This window comes from Pezoporus wallicus, unplaced genomic scaffold (genome assembly GCF_028554395.1).
Source record: "Pezoporus wallicus isolate ANWC-B61680 ecotype Strahan unplaced genomic scaffold, APGP_CSIRO_Pwel_v1 contig_7684, whole genome shotgun sequence".
NCBI classification, from domain to species: Eukaryota; Metazoa; Chordata; class Aves; order Psittaciformes; family Psittacidae; genus Pezoporus; species Pezoporus wallicus.
This window is the reverse complement of record NW_026642638.1, coordinates 181356-202127: the sequence shown is the minus strand read 5'-3', so window position 1 is coordinate 202127 and position 20772 is coordinate 181356. Positions and strand designations below refer to the sequence as shown.

The following is a 20772-nucleotide window of genomic DNA, read 5'->3' as shown; positions in this document are numbered from 1 at the left end:
TTCTACTGAGGAATGAGTATCATCAGGACTTCAGGCCACCAAAATGGGTATCCCAGCGAAAGCATTGGTATAATGCAATGGGCAAAGGCGCTAATATCAATTCTAAATTCTGAACTCCAAATTTTTGGTTAGTCAATGATGCGAACATTTTCAAGTGTGGATACTTAATGTTGGACAGCTGTAGTCAGATATGGTAAACACCCCTATTCCATATTACTTACACTTCCTTAAGCCCTTCTGGCTCAGCTTCTCAAATATAGAAAAATGAAAATAATAAAATTCTTATCTTCAGAGAGAGGTTATTATAATTAATGTTTGTAAATTCTTAAATGTCATTAAAGCACACAGTAAACTTTTCAGCTAAGATAAGGATCTATCAATCTTCTGAAATTTGGTGTATTTATTGCTTTTTCTTACTTTTTGATTTTTTTAGTATTGAATGGGATAAAGTACTATATACAGAATGTGATACGACAGTTGATGTAAGGAAAGGGAATCAAAAGAAATCAGTGCTTGAGAACCTCATGAACCATGATCTTAATTGGTTTTGCTTTTACTACTTTCATAGGGTGTTTTTCTTCCTCTCTTTATTCCTAATTTTCCTGACATTTTTTTCATCATTTTATCTTTGGCTTCCGTATTCTGAGAAATTGGCCTAAGCTAAGTCAGCTAAGGCTTCTCTTTTAACATTTTTGACTAAGGCAAGTTAGAAATGGTGTTATAATAGTATTTCTTGAATTTCAGAGCATTTCATGTGATGATTGCGTCTACATGTCATCTTCAAGATTTTTTCCCCTAAAAGAAGCATGAGAAATAGAAACTATATCCTTACTCTTTCCTGTTCGTATTTGTTTAACCTTCAAAAGCAGTGATTCAGAATAACTTAAAAGCTTGCAAATAGAAATGAATCAGCCCCCACTCATCCCAACAGAGGGTTCTTTAAAAACTAGACTTTTTCAAAAGCACTAGGCTTTCATTGATTTAAGCTGTTTTGAAAGTCAGGCCTTTTGGATACATGTTTACATGTCAATTGAAGAAAAAGATTTTTATAATTCAAGTGGAAAAAACTTGTCCTTAATTTTCCTCAAAAGAACAGACTCTAGATTGTTCATGAACACATGTTGCATTGAACATTTTTTAGCTGAGTACATTCCTTTGGCTTTTCCACAAATACTGATTATCCAGAACTGTTTGATTCTCCAGTGGGTTGTGATAACTTGTGTTGTTCTTGACAGAACGTGAGTTATAAAAAGACTGTAACTGTGGTGCCTGCTGGGTGAATTCTGATTAGAGAGTCCATCTAAAACTGTTCTTTGTGCCTCTGCATTGTTTTCAGTGAGTTACTAAAGGGGCAAAGCAGTATGTTTTAATGCAGACTTTATTTGACAAGCATGTATTCTTTCAAAGCAGTAACTGTAATATTTGTTCTAAAAAAGGAGGATTTTTTTTTTTTCTTTTCGTAGACACTGATTCTGAAACCTTGGGTTCAAATCTGTAATTCAGAGTTTTTATTGTAACACTAAGTAACAAAGAAGAAACGTGTACACGGTTTAGGCTGCTAACACTAACAGATGGTAACAGGAATAATTCAAAATTTATTATACTTCAGCTTCTTTTGTCTTTAAGGACCAGTTTCTTTTTTTGTAGGGTATGAACAGAAGTTTATAAAATATGCAGCATTTTGAGAGAAAATAGGAGGCAGAAATAAAAATCTGCCAGTTCATAGCCGTTGTACTTTTCTCTTTTTTTTTTTCACTGCCTTCCTTTGTTCTCTTTTCTTATCCTTCTTTTTTCTTCAGTCTTAGAATTTCTTGTAACTTTTCAGCTTCTCTTATCCTTTCATACCCTTTTGCAAGACATTCTGTCTGCTCCCTTCACTGTGCCATGGCGTGGCTCTCGCCTGAGGAGAAGCAGCCTGGTGGAGTGGCAGCTGTCAAGATGAATCATCAACTTGGGGGAGAGCAACTGGTTTCATTGAAATTCACTGCTGTCACCATTGCCTGGAGCTGCACTGGTTTAAGGCTGTTTTGGCAAATAAATAAATAAATAAATAAGTAAATAAAGGTGCATGATTACTTCGCATCCATTCCCATTCCTGAGGCTATCAGGGATGAATTTTCCCTAGGACTTTTTATATACATTGAAGTGCTTATCTTAATTATATCATCCTTAAATGAAGCTCTTGCAGTTGAGGATCTGTGGATAGCAAGCCTCCTCTTCTTCCCATCCATATCCTCTCCAATACCCAAGTTGTGATCCTTCACTCCAAGGATTTGAAATGATTAATGTACACTACCAAGGGGAATCTACAGACTGTTGTAGTATCATTCAGTAATATATAGTGTTCAGTTTGTTTGTTTTCAGCTCTGTCTTCTCTGCTCATTTCTGATGGGAGGATGGATCCTGAAACATGTAGAAATAATAAGATAGAATATGGGATGATTTTGAAATTAAAACTTAAAATACAAGGCAAGCCTGAAGATTCCATGTCCTGTAGTTTACTATATGTGAATTGCAGTCATTCCCATGTGTCAAATAACATGTCAGGTGCAAACAACTGACAGCAGTAGGGTGAAGTTACAAGAGGACCGTGCTTCCAACCATTTGAGGGGTGCATGTGCAGATTAAGGTTTGCCAAGTGACTTTGTTGGCTACAGTAGGGTTCCATCAGATTATTATTGTTATTTATACCAGTATAATTGAAATTAGCCTTCATTCCCTGCTGTGGGGATACTTGACTGTCAGTCATATTTTTGTAACAACAGTGTTTTTCATGGAATTGTAATTAAGATTTTGTGTTAATAGCCTGTCGTTAATAGCACAGGCCAAATTTCACAGTCCCTGCAGCCCTGTTTTACCCCCTGAAGAGTAGCTCTCCTGTCACTTTTCCATTTCATGTCAGCTGTGCCAGGTATCCATTTGGAGAGAATAATTTCTGGAAAGTCTCCCACAAGCAATTTCAGTCACTGGTTTTCTGGACTGCACCTGTGGTTTCTGTATGATATTTCAGCCAGACCCATACTTATCCTTGTTGAATACTAAGAACAGTGCAGACTCAGCTCCTCTTGTTGTCCACTGACTTAAAATTAATTTGTAACATGTTTGGAGTAGAAATCAACTCAGCTTGTGTATGGATGCTGCATATGGGATTACTGAAGTCTCTATCACACAAATGAACATCTCCCTGGACGTGGAGGGGAAGTGCAATTGTGAACTTTGTGTGACACATAATAAGAGTCAGTCTTTAGCTATTGGCTTAAAAGCAGAGATGATCCTGGAAAGATTTTTTTTTTAATAGGAAAGGCTTTATGAAGTCCTTTATTCTAATAAGCACATCTAGTGTTTGGATGGAGAAGGAAATTCAAGTTTCCTTAAAGTTGAGAGTGCAGGAATGTGCCTCCCACATGCTCCAGGTTTCTCAAAGTACTCTATTACCCCATCTCTGCTTTAGGTGCAGCTGCATCCCATTCAAAATTAACTGCTGTCCATGCAGCCGCTCACGGAATAGCCTTGCTTTTGCCTGGTGGCTGTTAGAGCATCTGCTACCATGGGTGAGCACTTTTGATTTCTCACAATAGAGGGCAGTGATTATACTGTTGTCCTCGATACAACGAAAAGAAAAATCTGCCTGTGCTACCTATTTGTGAACAGGTAGCTCTTAGGAATATAGAAATTATTAGCTATCAATATTAAATAATGATTAAATGTGGAAATCATGATATAGCAGCAGGATCACTCATATAACAGGCAGCTGTATTTTTAGGAATGGGAAATTCTGGGGTAAGTCAACTTGTAGCTTGCAGCTACTTGTATTCGAATTTTTATTTTCCAGCCACCAACTGGCTTGAAGGCAGAGAATTCCTCTTGAATGCAGAAAGTAGGTGGCAACCGCTGTAAGAAATTTCCTGTGAGTGTGTTCTATCCCTCTTAGTGAATATCATTCCATTCTGAGCGTAATTGAAAACTGAAGATAGAAAACTGAGCAATTATTTGTCCTTGCAGTACAATATATAATATTCTGATTTCATGGCTGTCTGACTACAATGATTAGGAAGAACATTTTCTTACAGTATTTACAGTACCATAGCAATGTATCAGGAACACTGTGTATCAAGAGAAGGAACTATCATGTTAAAATATGCTCCACTTAAAAACATACCTAATTAAAAAGTAGGATGCTGTTGAATGTTACATTTGGTGTAGTTAATAATTGCTTTGTAAGCCTTTTCATGTCTTTAGCTTTGAAAAAGCTATTCAGGATGAAGAAAACAGCCTTGAACTGGAAAGTCTACAGTGGAAATGATCTGCAACAACGGAGAGAACCTCTGCAACAAAGGCATTTGGTGTTTAGAACTGTACTACTGTATTAAGTCCAGAACAGCGTGGTTATATTTTCTGGAGAAATGCGAAATATGTGTGCAGTTGCTGATGGTTGTGTGGTCCTTTAACTGAAGCAAACTGCTCAGTGGGACAAACTCATATCTGGTAATCTCTGTGGAAGTGGGGTAGAGACCCTCAGTACTGGGGAGGATACTGGTTAGGAGAAGTAAATAAGACAGAAAATTGTTTAAAACGTCCCATAATTTTGCATAGACAGCTTAAAGAAGTACTATAAATTTAACGTATTTGCTTCTTTTTCTTTTTATATCAGATAGTATTACTGAAGTCTTCACTAACATCTATGTAACCAGTTTTGGACCAGTTTCAGATACTGATATGGTGAGTTTCTGAATCTTTTTCACATATGTTAAATGATGTAAGATATATACTGTTAACTTCATGTAAACTTGTATTCTACTTTTACTTACTGGGCACATGTTGGGAATAATTTCACTGAAGTCAGGAAGTGCCAAATCCCAGTAGTTCTAGAGATGGAATTTGGTCTTCATGATAAGTACCTTGTGTTAGCTGTTTATTTTGCTCTGGTGAATCTTCTGGTTGACCCCACTGACTACACTGTCAGTTATATTCTGGATCAATCTTGAGATGGGTGAACTGGATTCCTCTTGGATGAAACTAGAGCGGAAGATGCACTGTAGAAGCATATTTAATGTTGCCATCAGAGTGAGGGATCTGACTGGATTCAGTCTAAACTGAACTTCTAGAAAGATGTGGCTTGGGAGCTGGGTCGCCAGCATGTTTCTGTTATTCTTTATAGTTTGCACAACTTAAAGGAAGTTAGTGACATTAAATAAAGACAGAAACTGTCAGAATACTGCTTTGGATTACAGTTTTTCATGGAAACAGAAAAAACTCTTAGGGTTCTTCTGTAGTCTCACTGCAAATTGTACACAGATTAAGGAGAACGTGTCACACTGGAGAGAAAGCTCTTCATGGGTGTAACATCTCTAAAATGAAAGAAGGGAAGGACAATCTGAGAGTTACTTTAGCTGCTCTTGCCGTTTCTGCAAGAAATTATTTCCTACATGAAATTATTTTTTTAAGTGTTTTCAATGTTCATGATTATATATGAGACATATAAAATGCTACTTATGTGTATATATAGGTATTAAAAATTGAGTAATTCTAAAATTGGACAAATACGGTAACTTTCAGGTTACACATCATACAAACCAGTAAACATCTTGATGTTACCAGTTAGGCTGAAACATAACTAAATATTTCATGGTACAGTGTATATTTTAGAAGTTATTTTCCCACTGATTAACAGGTAGTCATAGCTTTGGAAAATATATCCTGGAGTTTTGTGTTTGGGTTTTGTGTTTGATAGTTTCAGTTTTCAAACTTTGTTTTGATTCTGATGAATACATTACGGAGGCCTCATATGAAAAGTCATTTCACAGGATAAATAGACATTTATTTTCTTTTTGTCACTATAAATGTTACTGATTCTCTTATGGTCTTGTTTCATAATGAAGTTAAGTTTCCAAAATTATTCTTGTTTTATTACTAAGTATAAAAAACAAGTATCCGCAGCTATATACAAAGGTGGTATGAACATCTTGACCTTGTTAGTCTGGTATCTCATGACTTCACAGTGGTCACACTTACAGTATTCCCATGGAATGGAGAGATGATATTAACCCAGTGTTAAAGATCTGGTACTGAGGCACAAGTACTGAGACTTAACCAAGGCTGAGCAGGTCATCTATTCTTAAATGGGAATTTAATGAAAAGTTCCCTAAGCATAATCCCTGGATCCTGAAACACTTTTGGTATCAGTGTGTAAATGTGTCGAGAACTCTGGGTGTTCATTTGCACAGATTCCACCACACAGTAAGGGATCAGGTTGGTTGGTGCTACAGATCTAGCAGCTCTGTGCAGGGGTGTTAATCGAAACAGAGTGACAGCTGTTACTGTAATGGGTAGGTCTGTTTACAGATAAGTAGATAGGTAAGTAAGAGCCATTTGACTTCCAAGTTTCAGGGTTAATTTAGCTTGTTCAGTTGATAATTAAAAAATCATTTTGAAATGTATGAGCAGTCAATTAGAAAATTTCAACTTGTGAGTTTGGACATAATAGCTTCCAGACTATTATATATACCTTCAAACATGAAGGTGACATTAGGGTTTTTACTATGAATACTTTTTCATTTAAGTATTACATTACTGAATTGATAATGTAAGCTACTATATAGAGGGTTAACTGGTAGTTTCTTCTGTAAATGTTGGAAGCTCTGGAATAGTCTCATTTTATAAGCTTCCTTCATAAAAGGCTTGGAAGAATAAGTTTGACTCTTGCCCATGACCTCCTAAATCTCCTAAATACTCCAGAGGATCCTAAACTGAATCTTGGATCTTTTCAGGTCCCAGCCCTTGAGGTTCTCTGCATTCACGGTATGAATGGAGAGGCCCTCAGTCGCATCATGTTTTTAGGCTGGATACTTCTGTTGCCCAAAACTCTCATAGTCATTGCTGCCAGTAGGATTCTTTCCTCTGTCATTTTTCAGATCAACAAGTCAGCAGATGGATGACTGTGTCACTTTGCGTTATCTCTTTGCCAGTTTGCTTTTTTTCCCCTCGGTTAGCATCTTGTGAAGAATAACAGTGCTTAGGGGAAAAGCGTGTTGAAAATGGGAAGGGGCTCAGTACCATGGGAGATGTTTAATATGTGTTTAGAGTATTGGAGAGGGAGGTGGCACACTGAAAATGATAGGTGGACAACACAGTTGTCGCATGGCAGTGTTGATTCACAAAGTTGATAAAATGTCATTCTAATCTTTGTTGTTGAATTCATAGCAATTAGTGAGGTTTCTGTGCAGTAATTCCCATTAATGACAATATAGTATCATGTGCAGTCTGTGACTCAGTATGATTGCAAGAATGCAGGTTTCTATTCATATTCCCTGTATTTTTTCCAGTATCCCAATTTTGCCAAAAAAATAATTAAATCCAGGGAGATTTCTTTGATTTTAGGCTGGCTGAAGTTGTCATTGATAAATTTAGGAGGTAAAAGCTGAGGTTGAGTTTTTTTCTCCAAATGTGTTAAGAGTCAAATATTTAATTTTGGGTTTAATATTTGGCTAAGCTAAAAAGATGTTACTCTCTGTTCCGCTTCAAAAGAGTCAGCTACCAAATCTATTGAGTCTTGGACAGAATTCTGTAACAAACTGTCCTTAAAATGAACTGCTGTTCATTTAGTTCACAGTCTAAAATATTGGTGTTTCTGTATTAGCTGTGTCATAAAAATGCTATTGTATGTCAACCACCACATTTACCGTCAAAGGAAATGCCAGTACACAACAGGAATTTTCAACTTTGTTTTGCAAATTAATGAGAATCAAGTAAGGCAAACCAAAACATGGGATTAAACAGATTTTGCTTTTACTTTTCCGTCTTTTTGAGTTGTTATTTCTCTGAAATGTTTAAATTCAGTATTGTGATGCTATGCCTCATAGGCTTCCAACCAGATCCAACCAGTGATAAAAATTTATTTTGATGTTAGCCTTAGAGAAGAGCTACATTGTTTAGAAAAACAAACAAACTGAAATTTGAACAGAACAATTGAAAAACTAAGCATATCTGAGTTGCTAAAGAGTTAGAAGAGTAAATGTTGATTAAAGAGGCTAATTAAAAAATTTGTAATTAACTTTAAATATTTATTATAGGAAATTCTGAGGTGAAGAATAATTTTAGTTGGGTTATGATTTGTAGGATAACAAGTTGAAAATAATTTATTTAAACATTATAACTAATTATTGTCCTGTTGGGTTTTTTTAGTTAATTATTTGAAATCTGGTAGAATGATGTCTATTTACATATGCCGATAATTCTGATGTTAGCACTGCAAGCAAGATACTTTACAGCTTATCCTGAGGCTTGCTTTCTTACCAGGGCCTTCTGACACGGCTTCTAAAATTTCCTTCTAAAATGTAATAGACTTAAGTGCTGATGTCCTTGATAGAAAAAAAAAAAGTAACATATTTACTCCTCAAGCAATAGTTATTGCATCATCCAGGACTGAACATAGGCATTAAAAGCCTCTATATGAGGTCTACTGTGAAGGAAGCCTTGCAAGATTTTGCCAAATTTTGCCTCAGAGCAGTCTGCTGCAGCAGGACTGTAGCAGTCCTACAACAGGTGACAGGACCTGAATCAGTTTTGATTGAATATTAAAACTAGTAACCTTTCTAAAAGTTTTGAGTTTCAACTTTCAACCTTAGCTTTTTCATTGTCTTTGGGGAGTTCTGGTTACTGTGGTTACATCTTTGTTTTTCCCTGTATGTTTGTATGCAAAATTTTTTCCTAGTTTCTTGATGGTAAACCTCTGTTTTTTTACTCTTGAGTTAAGAAATATGAACATTCTCTGTAGAGACAGCCATGCCCAGCTAGTTCATCACTACACGCACTTCTGCCTTCTTAGTTTTCAATTAACCTTTCAATGAGTGTTTCTGATATTTCAAATATAGCTACAACAGAAATTTTTAATGAAGGCTGTAGGTCAAATACAGAAATGACCTAAAGGATTGTTACAGCATCTCTCACTAAAACTGAGGATGGCTCTTTAGAGACAGTTGCTGAACTGGGAACTGCATTTCTTTTTTTTTGTGTGTGTCCTTTTTCCAAATTCCTTCATTCCATTGTAGATTTTTTTTTCCTACAAAACTTATTTTTTAACTGTTTCAAAGTCTAATTATTAGCTATGATTCCTTAGCTGGAGAAGAGCTTTGAAGGGGTTGTATGATAGGTAAGTTAGGAAGAATAAGGGAATGCACCAAGGTAATTTTTTCCCCCACAAAGATTAAAAGCATTGCAATAATCTTACTGTAGCTTTTATTTTAACAGAAGACTAAAGTGTAACAGGCAAAAAGAAATTATAGATACATTTGGCTTTCTTGGATGTTGGAGAGCATATAGGTTGTCTTTCTATCATTCATACGTTTCTGAAAAGTCAATACATTGGTTGCACTGTTCCCTTTTAGTCTCAGGTCATTGCCTTTGGAAGTTAAATGCAGAGGCTGAAATTTTGATGAGGATATCTCGTGTGATCTCTTGCAGAATTTCTGTCCTTTTATTCTGTTGGGATGGCTTGTTCCGCTGTGCAGCATCCTGCCAAGTGGGTCAGTATTGGAAATTGATTTGTCAGGGGCTGTATCCAAGCCCTTTGCTGACATTAGCTGTCCCTGGCACCAGGCGTCCATTGTGTTTCTGGGTTGTTCGTCAAGTCTGAATTAAAAAGGGTAATGAGAAGTGTTTATATTTTCAGTGACAGCACTGTGAATGATATCCTGCAGTCTCTTTTCTAAGTAATTCCTATCTGTGTCTTTAGTATTCCTCTCTTATCCCTCCTCAGTGCTTATTTTAGACTCAGAGTTCATTCTGCATCAGGTCTGTGGAAAGAAAAAGAAAGAAAATTGTTCAGAGAAGGACCTTTTCCATAAATGAACATAAATAGGAAGACATTCTCTTCCCTAGATACTATCATTCAAAGTGGTTAAACACATCTTTTTGCAGATTTTTTAAAATACTTCATGTTTAGATTAAATGCTTAGACAAAAATGACTGAAGCTGGCAGGTGAAGCAGAAATAAAAGGCTTGAAATGAGTTCTTCACATAGAGGAAAATCATGCAACAATTCCCTAGGAATATACTAGACATTCTTGTAGTATGAGAGGTTGTATACATCTGGCAGACATTACTTATGTATTTAAAAATGCATACATGTTTGAAATGCAGTGATGGTATGGTGTTCAGGTTTTTAACAGGGCTATTAAGGACTTTGATGAAAAATAACCAAGAGTGCAGTCTGAAACCGCAACCTTCCTTCTAAGAGAGTTTATTCATAATATTTTCAAGAATTCTATTCACTGGTATATAAGATTCACACCTCCCTAAGGTCTGAAAGGAATTTATGGCTGTCTGCTATTTCATTCTATGTTCTGCGTTTTGTACACACCAGAAGGTGAGTTTTGGTAAAGAGCAAATAGACACAGTTTATACATCTGTGCAATGAGATCTGATGTTAGATACACAGCTAATGAAGTACTTCTACAGAGCCTGAGCAGTCAGTGTTTGTGACATTGAGGGGTTTTGGGGGAGAAGAGAATTGCATCCTGAACTCTTTCAGTTCTACTGTTGTTAGACAATTTTTTTTTAAGAGAGAAGTGAGGTGGAAAGATCAGAAACACTGTTTGTCCAATATGGTAGACAGGCCAAGGTAAAGCCAAGTAGTGTACTTCAAGAATTATGGGGTTTTGCAGACTGTTGTAGTGTGTTAGCCCTTGCGTATGCCATTTACACCATGCATAAATCTATTCCACAGAGAATGAAATGACCAAGATAAGAAACCAATTATTTGATCCTCACACTGTAAAGCTAATTTCATCATTCACTCAAAAGATAGAATCCAAATACTTAGTAAGGAAGTTTAGTAAATCAGTTTGCAGAAGTTCAGTCACAAACTTGCACTCATCAAACCCACAAATACCAGATGATAACAAGAATGCATATACGTGGCATATTATTTTGGATTGAAGAGCTGCATTTTTTTGAGTCTCCTGTATAAAACTCATTCTTGGTTTTCTTGGAAATAGTTTTGATACTTGCATACCCAACCATGTTAATATTCAGCAGTACTACTTGTATATTAATATTATTCATGTTTTTAAGCTAAACTGAAAGAAAAGTTACTCATTGCCTTAAGGTAGATATGATACCAAGAATGATCTTTTTAAAAACTAAAATTAAGGAATCATACTAATGTAAAAATAAATATTAATATGAAGCCCTTATATTTGTATGTGAGATTTAGGTCCATGAATCTTATGCATTTATCTTGTCAATGTATAAACCACAGTATTTCTGACTGTCTTGGAGGAATCAATAAAAAGATATGTGTGCCATTTACCCTTTTTACTTTTTTTTTTTTTGTATTTGCCTTTTTAAAATTTCATATTTTAAAAGACTTAAAATTTGCTTGCATTGTTATATACGTGTGTCAGTTTAATAGTGGTTAAAGTAAAAGCCAGACTTTCTTTAGAGAATTGACTGAGTAAAATCTTTACAAGTAGGGAATGAGGAACGTTAGCCAGAACCATTTACTTAACAAAATGCTGTGTTCCAGAGGGTGCTTAATAAAATGTTCAGTCTGCTCCACAACAGTACTGCTTGATAATGGACACTAGCAATTTTTGAGATGTTTGGAACACTTTCATCTTTACTCCAGATGGAAAAACCTGCCAAAATCTGCCAACCATTTTGAGAGGATGAGAGTACATTTTTTGTTGTTTGAACTTTTCCCATACAAATCTGGCCTTAGCAAAAAAAGAAAATGGCCATGTAGTGAGAGGGATTGCTTATACTTGGGTCAGTGAAATCTTTTCCCAGAGATACTAGTATCTTTTTTTTACTGATGTCATGGTTTAGACCTAGCCGGTAACTCAGCACCATGCAGCTGTTCACTCATCCACCTCCTTCCCCCCTTTTCCCAGGGTGGTATGGGGAGGAGAATCAAAAGAATGTAAACTCCACAGGTTGAGATAAGAACAGTCCAATAACTAAAATAAAGCAACATATAGTGATAATAAAAAAAATACCGATAATACTAATACTAATATGAATCAACAAGAGAAGTAATGAAAGCTCAGAAAACGCAAGCAATTCACAATGCAATTTGTCACTACCTACCAGATGATACCCAGCCCAACCTGAGCCGCAATTGGTCCCTTCTGGATAACTCCCCCCAGTTTATATACAGGGCATGATGTGCTCTGGTGTGGAATGTAAGCTGTTACAAAACATACTTCAAAGATTGTGTACTGTGTTCCAGTCCAGCTGTGAAAGTACCTTTTGAGGCACAAATCAGTAGGAAGCATTCACTTGTTTAGAAATGATCACAGGAGTCCTTTATAGCCCAGAAAGTATGCTCTTGTGATTTTGTAGAGGTACTGTACTATATACTGAGTGAGTGGTGGGTAATTTCCAGTAACCGCACAGATTTTTTTTCATATAGGAAAATATCTGCAGATTGCATGAAATGAGTATCAGGTATTAAATTGAGGTTTTTTTTTCTAGAGTCCAGATTTGTTTCTGATGCAATGTTAGCATTTCTTGGAAAGTAAACATTACACAGCATTTACCACAAAGTAGTACATGTATGGAATAGGAAACAGTTATAAAACCTTTATGTATCATCTTTTGATAAATGCTGGCCTTTTATCACATCAGTTTTATTCAAAATACTTTAATAGTTGCCTGTGTTTTAATTTGTTTTGTATGTTAATCATCATAAAGATATTGATGATCATAAGCAGAATAGATTTGGTTCTGAAGGGGACATGGGATTGATTAATATTGTGCTGGGATGCAGAAGGCATACATTGTATTCTGCTTTTCATAAACACTCAATAAATGGACTGGGAGAAGTTAATTTCATCTCTGTGCCTTGGTTTCTCTTCATACAAAATTGAGTTCCCAGTACTTTCTTTGAAAAATGTACTGAGGTTTATAGAAAGATAAGTTATTTTAGAACTATGTGAGATTTTATTGCTATTATGGTAAATAGGACGAGAAGGTGTTTGTTCACACCAAACCTTGGTTTATTCTGTGCTTCCATCTTCTAAATGGGTTATTCAGCAAACAAAGATTTCCAACATGGATTGGATGGAGAGATTAGAATTACCTGTGAATCAGTCAGAGATTTATCAGTGGGATCATTCAAGGCTGTAGTTCAGATTCTCTCCTGCTTATTCCACTTCCTAAGCAGTTGCCATGCATCAGATGTGGTTTTTTGAAATGTTGTTTTGATTTAGTGGCATTTCATGTTTGCCTTTCTTTTTCCCTCTTTTATATGTCCTTTAATTCTTTTTTATATATGGCGGAAGACAGTGAAGAAGTGGAACCTTTGAAATTCTTTATTGATGGAAACATTACCAAAACTTAAGATTTATATTCTAATCATTTATATATGGGGGTATTTGTCAAAGGAGCCGGTAGGACTTGCCACTCACTTCTATTGAATTTCAGTGGCATTTCAAAGTCTTACTCCCTCAGGCTCGTCTTTCCACTTCTTTATACCTCAAACATCAATCTTATCATATATAGCAATGATTTTTTGGCAAAGCCCCCCAGACAGAAACAACAAGGAGGGTTTCAGTACAATTGTTTTCCTTGAATTACCTGGTATTTCTAGCTAGATTTAATATATTCCCCCTGCTTCAAGCACACTGTTCCTTCTACTCCTAATCCTCCATGATTTTATGCATTTTTTGGCTTTCCATGGTTTGCAACTAAATTGATAGATAACCTGGAATTTGTAAATGTGATTTTAAGTCACATGATATTTAGCAAATAAACCAACATATAAATCAGCAAATAAAACAGAATACTTGAATGTGATCTATTGTAGAAAAATGGCAAACTATTTGTCATGAGGCAGTGTCTCTGGCAGTGATGAGAGACAGTAAAAGATCAAGTATAATGTCAAAGAAATTAATGTTTTAGAATTCATACCTTTGTATTTCACAGATACATTTGCTAAAATATTATTAGAGGTAATAGTAACTAGCATTAAAGAAATTCAAGCAAAATAGTTTTCAGTGTATTGTAGTGTTAGCTTTATTTGTTTGAGTAACTATAACTTTAATTATAAAAATTGAAAATTGTATTGTAGTAATGTGAGACCACTTGATAATGGCTAAAAATTGTGCTTGTAGTTTTGTCAGATTAGTTTATAAGTATCCCATTACATCATTCCAGAAAGATGTCCCGAAGCACCTGTCACAGTTCCTAATGACAACTGCTTTCTCTCCTTCCCTGCCATGCTCCTTCAGGTATCAGGATTCTCTTTTCTTTATTCCGTATGCTCATCTTAGCCCCTGGCCCTGACCTGGAAAATGCAACTCACAGCTCCTTGGCTCACAGACCAAAGGAGCTGAAAAGGGCTGTCGCCTCTCACTGTCTATGCAGCACTCCTTTTATACTGCCATATGATTTACTGAGAAAGAACTTAAGCCTTGTTTATCAGCACACAAGGGAGCCAGCAGAAAGTGATGGGCACTGATAAGTTCCTTGAAATCACTTGATTATTTTGTATTATTTGACTTTTATCAGGACTTTTTCATTCAAAGATAATTTACTCAAAAATGGTTTGTGTAAACTGTAGCATTTACAGTGTGATTGCAATACTACAGACTGCTGTAACATACTAATATTTTGAAACAGTGGGTCCATTTTGCACCTGTGCAACAAAACTGAAATTGCATCAAGGTTGCATTTGCCAATACGCAGATACAGTTTGCTTCCAATAAAGTTTGTAAACTCTTCCATTTTCAATTCATATTCTGTGCTGACAGTAGCAAACCACTAATGCATTTTCAGGTCCAATTTGAAGTTAGTTGATGAATTTATATTATCAGTGTTTAAACAGTGTCTTTTTTTTTTTCTTGTATATTTAGAAAAGCTACAAAATCCAGCAGATGGGATACTCTGCATCTGGTCTAGGTCATCAGTCTGTTTATGCTTACATCCTTTTCTCCAGACTGTGCTTCCTTCCCAATATAAGGCATCAGAGTAAAGTTCAGCGGACGGTGTCACCTGTTAATCATCAGCAATTGTTCCCTACTTATCTACTCCTATTAATAAAATCCATACCACTGCAGAGCCTTACTTTCCTGTTAGGAAAAATCTTCCTTATATTGCTCTGCTTCAATATATTGCGCCCTATATGTGTAGCCTTGTTTCCTTCTTTCCAGTCTCAGCCATTCTCCTGTGCTCTTGAAATGCTGGGTTATTCTCCTTCAGGTGCATCTGCTGCAGGAACTATTTAATACTCTTCTGTTCAATATTCTTCTGTGTATTTTTTTCTTACCTCTTAATGTAAAATAGCTGTGTTCTTTAAATTACCCTTGTCATACATACTGTCTGCATCAGGTACATAAATTAAAGATAGGAATGGAGCAATATACAAACAACAGCTAGTAATCATGAAGAAGAATGTTATACCTTTAATAATTGACTTCCTATTTGTTATTCTCAGAATTATACAATTTTGTCTGATGGTTGTTCTCCCTTGACAATTTTACCAAAGGAATTTTTCCAAGCAGAGCTTTTCTACTTTGGCCTTCAAAAAGCAGATTGATGTTTTGTAGGATCAAAACCAAGCATATCTTTATTCCGTTACAGGAATACACAATAGATGTTTTCTTCCGTCAGAGATGGAAGGATGAGAGATTAAAGTTTAAGGGCCCGATGAACATTCTTCGATTAAACAACTTAATGGCCAGCAAAATCTGGACTCCAGATACATTTTTCCACAATGGGAAGAAGTCAGTGGCTCATAACATGACAATGCCAAACAAGCTTCTACGAATCCAAGATGATGGGACTCTCTTGTACACCATGAGGTAAGTCTTTTTGTCTATTCTCTACCTAAGCTATTTTTTGATGTAATTTTTCAAGATAACAACTTGGTTGCAGTAGTACTCTCCTTTGTTTCATTTCTGTCCCAGCAGATAGAAAGCTAGGAAAACACATTTTGTTTCTAGTTTTGTTACAAATCTGTTGGCTGATTATCAGTTGAATCAGTTTTCCTACATGTTTCTCAGATTTCATGCCTCTGTAACGTATTAAAAGATACTGATCACCTACATAAAATGGTTTGAGACCTTCAGATGAAATCAGTGTGTAAGAACTGTTAAGAATACTCAAAGTTTACCAACTCCATCTCAGAACAATTAAAATAGTATATGTTAATTGCCTGCTACTGCACCCATTGTACCAAACGCATGAGTCCTTAAGCAAATTTACTATTAAGATCAGTGGCAATAAAAAAATAAAGAGGAAGAAGAAAGGGTTAATAAGGCCTCAAATTCTTTCCAGCAAGAGCTGCAGGGAAAATATGTTTTACTCTGTAATAAATCTTTCTTTATATCTAATTACAATATTTTACTTAGAGTTTCATTTTTTGCATCCTGTGTGTGATTAGCAGCTAAGATAAACATTTAGATGGTAAAATGTATGATATTTGCTTATAAAACAATTTATGAAAAATTATAAATATTATGCTTGCATAGGCATAAGCAGCAGTTGCATAAGACTGATTTCTTCTTTGATTATTCTTTCTGCAATAATGTTACCTATATGAGTTTTCTGGAAAATTCTTATCCAAACTTCCAGAAGCATCTGATTGGTTTCTTCTTTTTTTTTTTTTTTGAAAATATTTAATAAATTGAATTTGTTGCAAGTATAGACTTAAAATTCCCAGGCTAAGGAAAATATAAAATGTGAGCTGTAAAGCAAGCATGTACTGTGCTTTTTTTTCCATGCAGCAATACCAGCATCTCTTAACCCTGATTTACTACACAACACACTTATAGTATTGGGTGTTGATGGGTAGACTGGTAATAATGTTGAACGATGTGGTGGTTGGAGAGGTTCAGAAAGGTTTGCTGGAAATAGAGACCCCCATTTATAGTACTTTTGCTTGGGCTCAAATCAATATTTGTACTTGTATTTGTATAAATTGACTGAAATTCTCTTCCTCCAGAAGGCATTGTAATCATATGCTATAAATAATAAGAAATACTGTTTGAAAGCATTATGAAGATTTTTTTAGAAAACAAAAGAATTAACTATGCTTTTTCCTGACTTTTAAGTATGTTGCTTCTGAGGGTATGAGATTAATGTGTAAACTGTTTTCGTTGTCTAGATTTTCAACAGCCATTTTTATCTGTATATTTAAAATCTTAGTGTGATTTATATCAGGGGCTCATGCAGTTCTTTCACCTTCCGCTGTTTGCTGACTCATCTCTCTCTCTCTGCCCCTTGACTTCACTTTTCTGTGGAGTGGGGGAATAGTAATATGTAATATTTGGGAGAGAAGGGTGGGAAAATATGGTGGGGAATACAATGACTGTGAACCACTGGGAGTACAGGAGGATGTAGCTGGCTTTTGAGGCTGGATGAAGAGGAATGAAGGCATCCAGAAAAAAAATCTCTAACCAGAGAAGACTTGAAAGATAGGAAGGAGAAATAGAGTTTTGTATTGTTTGTTTGTTTGTTTGTTTTAAAAATAACAAGAAAGAAAAGTCCATCAAAATCCTTCTTCAAACTTTTGATTTTTTTTTTTTTTAATCCCTATATTTGATACTGGAATATTGGTAGGATTTTTTTTTCACAAAAGAAGCAAAAGTGAATGAATTGTTAACATATTGTCATGATTATACGTACATAAAAATAATAATAGCAAGTAACAGAGAGAATGAGCAATATCGTCAGTCTTTTCAAAGAACACAAATGGGGTTTTGTCTATGTCTTCCACATCGTCAATTCAAACAGAAAAAAAAAAAGACCCAGGAAACTGTGGAGCATAGTCCTTTGGCAAATTAACTGTATTTATGTGCTTTTGTAATAAGCCTTTGAGAGCCATATAATCACACATGTACCTCAGAATATTATGAGAAGAAAATGACTGTTCTTAACAACCTGCAGTTACATGGTTACATAACTTATATTTTCATTTAAATGGCCTTTGCTCATAGTTTTGAGGTCAGTTCTTTCAAGCTTTTGATGTGATAAGTCAATGCCTTCCAAAGGAACACATAAAAGGGAAGAAGCAAGAGCTGATTTAAATTTTAATTAGTTTAATGTAACATTTCAATTTCATCTCCTAAAACAGCATGAACTCTGTTCATTTCTGTTGAAGTGATTTTCTTGTACTGTTAACTGACTTAAATGCATACCGCTTTTAGGCTTACAGTCCAAGCTGAATGTCCAATGCACTTGGAGGATTTCCCTATGGATGCTCACTCATGCCCACTGAAATTTGGCAGCTGTAAGTATATAATAAGTTTAGCCTAGGTTAGTGAATACCTAACATTGCCCACCATCACTTTGTTTCAGCAAGCTGTTACATGAGAGGTTTAAACACAGAATGGTTCTTTTTAAAAGGTTTGTAACCTGATATATCAAAATCTCTTTTTGTGGTATCTTCTAATGTATTTTAAAGCTTTCTTGACTTCAGTTAACAATAAGCACTATACACCTAGTTCAGCATTTTATTACAGTGTTGAAACCATACTGATGAATGCAGACCTGGGTACATGTAGCCCATGAAGTATTAATGAAGAGCAGATTAAAGACTTCAAATAATGGGTTGTTTTTTTTTTCATTTATTTAAACACTTACTTTCTCTATATTATTAGTGAGATTTGTTTTTACATTCTTTGTCAATGAAGGCTTCTTGTGTTAAAATGTTTCACTTCTTAGCACATCTGCATGTTATAAACCTGTGAACTTTGATCTCAGTAGTATTACTTCAACAGCAGCCTAACTCCACTTACCTATACTACAGCCTTTCTTCTTCTTCATGAACTAGAATCATATTATTTTTATGTCCTGGATTTTGTACACTGAAAGGTTTTCTTTTTTTCTTTGCCTGCAGTCTACATTCTCTGCTGGGCCCAGGAAAGAGAATGTTTTTTTGAGGAAACTGGTTATTACCTTTAAATTCTGGCTCATTTTACACCACAGGTTACAAAACAGGTGGTAAGCTGCCACTAAGGACAGCATTAATCAGGTGAACATTGTCAGGGAGCTATGCACACTCCCTCCCATAACCCTGGCATACTTTTCCTTGGAGTTTGAAGCAAATTAAACCAAGCCTGTGTTTCTGATGATGCTTCCACACTAGAGAGAAAACTAATAATATTTGTATCATGGAGCATTACCCACCCCTAAATATTTTATGTCTAATACATAATACAGCTTAATTAACACTAGAGATGTTAGCTGAAATCAGCTGCTAATTCTTATTTATATGTATGTGCACAGCAAACTATGTTTGATTTATAAGGTATGATAAGAAAAAGGACTTATATGTAGCCTTATTTGGTTGGGTCTTTTTTGCTTACGAATTTGTTCTTTGTTATGTGCCCATGATTTCTGGTTTTCTGGCAAGAAGGAAAATTAAAGCTGTAAGCAATGTGATTTTAGAAAATCTGTCTTTCATTTCCCTCATACTCACCTGTGCACATTCAGGGAACTCTTATTTCTGTCCATTTAGAATAGCTTCACACTCATTTTATTTCTTTACCGACAACTCATTTCTAGACTGCTGTGCATTTTTCAGCTGTTATTCTGGGATAGAACTTGAATGAGGAATAATCATAAAAATAAGAAAGAATCATGAGGATTTTGGTTTAGCTGAGACAAGTTTGCCAGTGATGTGTATTTGTTGCAGCTCTTCCTATGCTGCTACTCTTACATTGCTAGGAGGATCACAAGCCTCTTACGTATGTCTGTTTGGTTGGGTATTTTTTATACATAGGAGAAAAGCCAAACAGAACATTTTGGAGAAACTGTAGCTTAATAGATAGCTTAATAGCCTTTCTTTATCCTCACCATAAAATCTAGCCAACAGTGGGGAGAATTGGGACAAATCAGCAGTTGGCAATACTATTGATTTGCATTGAAGCAGAGGTCTTCTTGTGGGAAAATGGAAAGATAGGAGGGAATTGTTAAAAATCTCTACATGCTACCCATCTGCTAGATTTTGTTAGTCATGTAATCTATGGCTACTTGCATGAAAAAGCTTCTTTCTGGGCCTTCAGGTATTTCTCAAGCAAAAATGTTTGCAGCCCAACAGAAGTGAAATGTTGCTGCTTCTTTCTTTCTTTCCTTTTCTTTTTTTTTTTCTCCCCACTGCAGTACAGTTATGGTATAGGACTCAAAATGTACTTGACTTAGTCAATCAAACTGAACACAAAGTTTCATCCATCAGTGGTTTACCACTTTCCTTTTATTTTCCATTTGTTAGTAGGGTGTTAGACTGGAAAAACTAGCAAAACATACTCAATTATTTTCTTTTTTACTTATGGGAGAGGCATTTATTTAAAATTTAGTTTAAAATAAACTATTTAAAATATAGTTTTGATTTGCTTTCATTCTAGTTTATTTTGACAGACCCTAGGCTAAATGCGTGTACTGAGAGAGTAAGCAGCCTGCTTAATGTCAGTGTGTCCCACAAAAATATGCTATTTAAGAGGGTAAAATTTAAGAGGCTACACAGGGCAAGGCACAGAGCAATTACAAGTTTGTTAATGGCATTATCACTGAACCTGACTTCCCATGTTTACGTATGAATTTCAGTTAATATTAAAATGCTTATGATACAATCCCAAAGTGGAGAGTGGGGACAACAGAAAGTCAGAACAATATAGGAATGAATTTTCAGAAATGTTGTACATTCTAAATCTTGCATTATGATGCTTTTTTCATCCGGTTTACACGAGTTTCAGGATACATATAATACCTGATCTCTGACAAGTTCTTTTAACAGTGTAGAAGATATGTTTGTAATTTAGCAGCAGTAAA

General features: G+C 35.4%; 1 protein-coding gene across 2 annotated transcripts in view; it reads left to right on the top strand.

Moving 5' to 3' along the window:
• GABRA2 (gamma-aminobutyric acid type A receptor subunit alpha2) overlaps window positions 1-20772 on the top strand; it is a 57976-nt gene that overhangs the window by 21358 nt on the left and 15846 nt on the right. For both annotated transcript variants that reach the window (XM_057431059.1, XM_057431058.1), the window contains exons 4-6: window positions 4652-4719; window positions 15583-15803; window positions 18150-18232. In XM_057431059.1, coding sequence (XP_057287042.1) covers window positions 4652-4719; window positions 15583-15803; window positions 18150-18232 — 372 coding nt within the window. The remainder of the gene's footprint in view (window positions 1-4651; window positions 4720-15582; window positions 15804-18149; window positions 18233-20772) is intronic.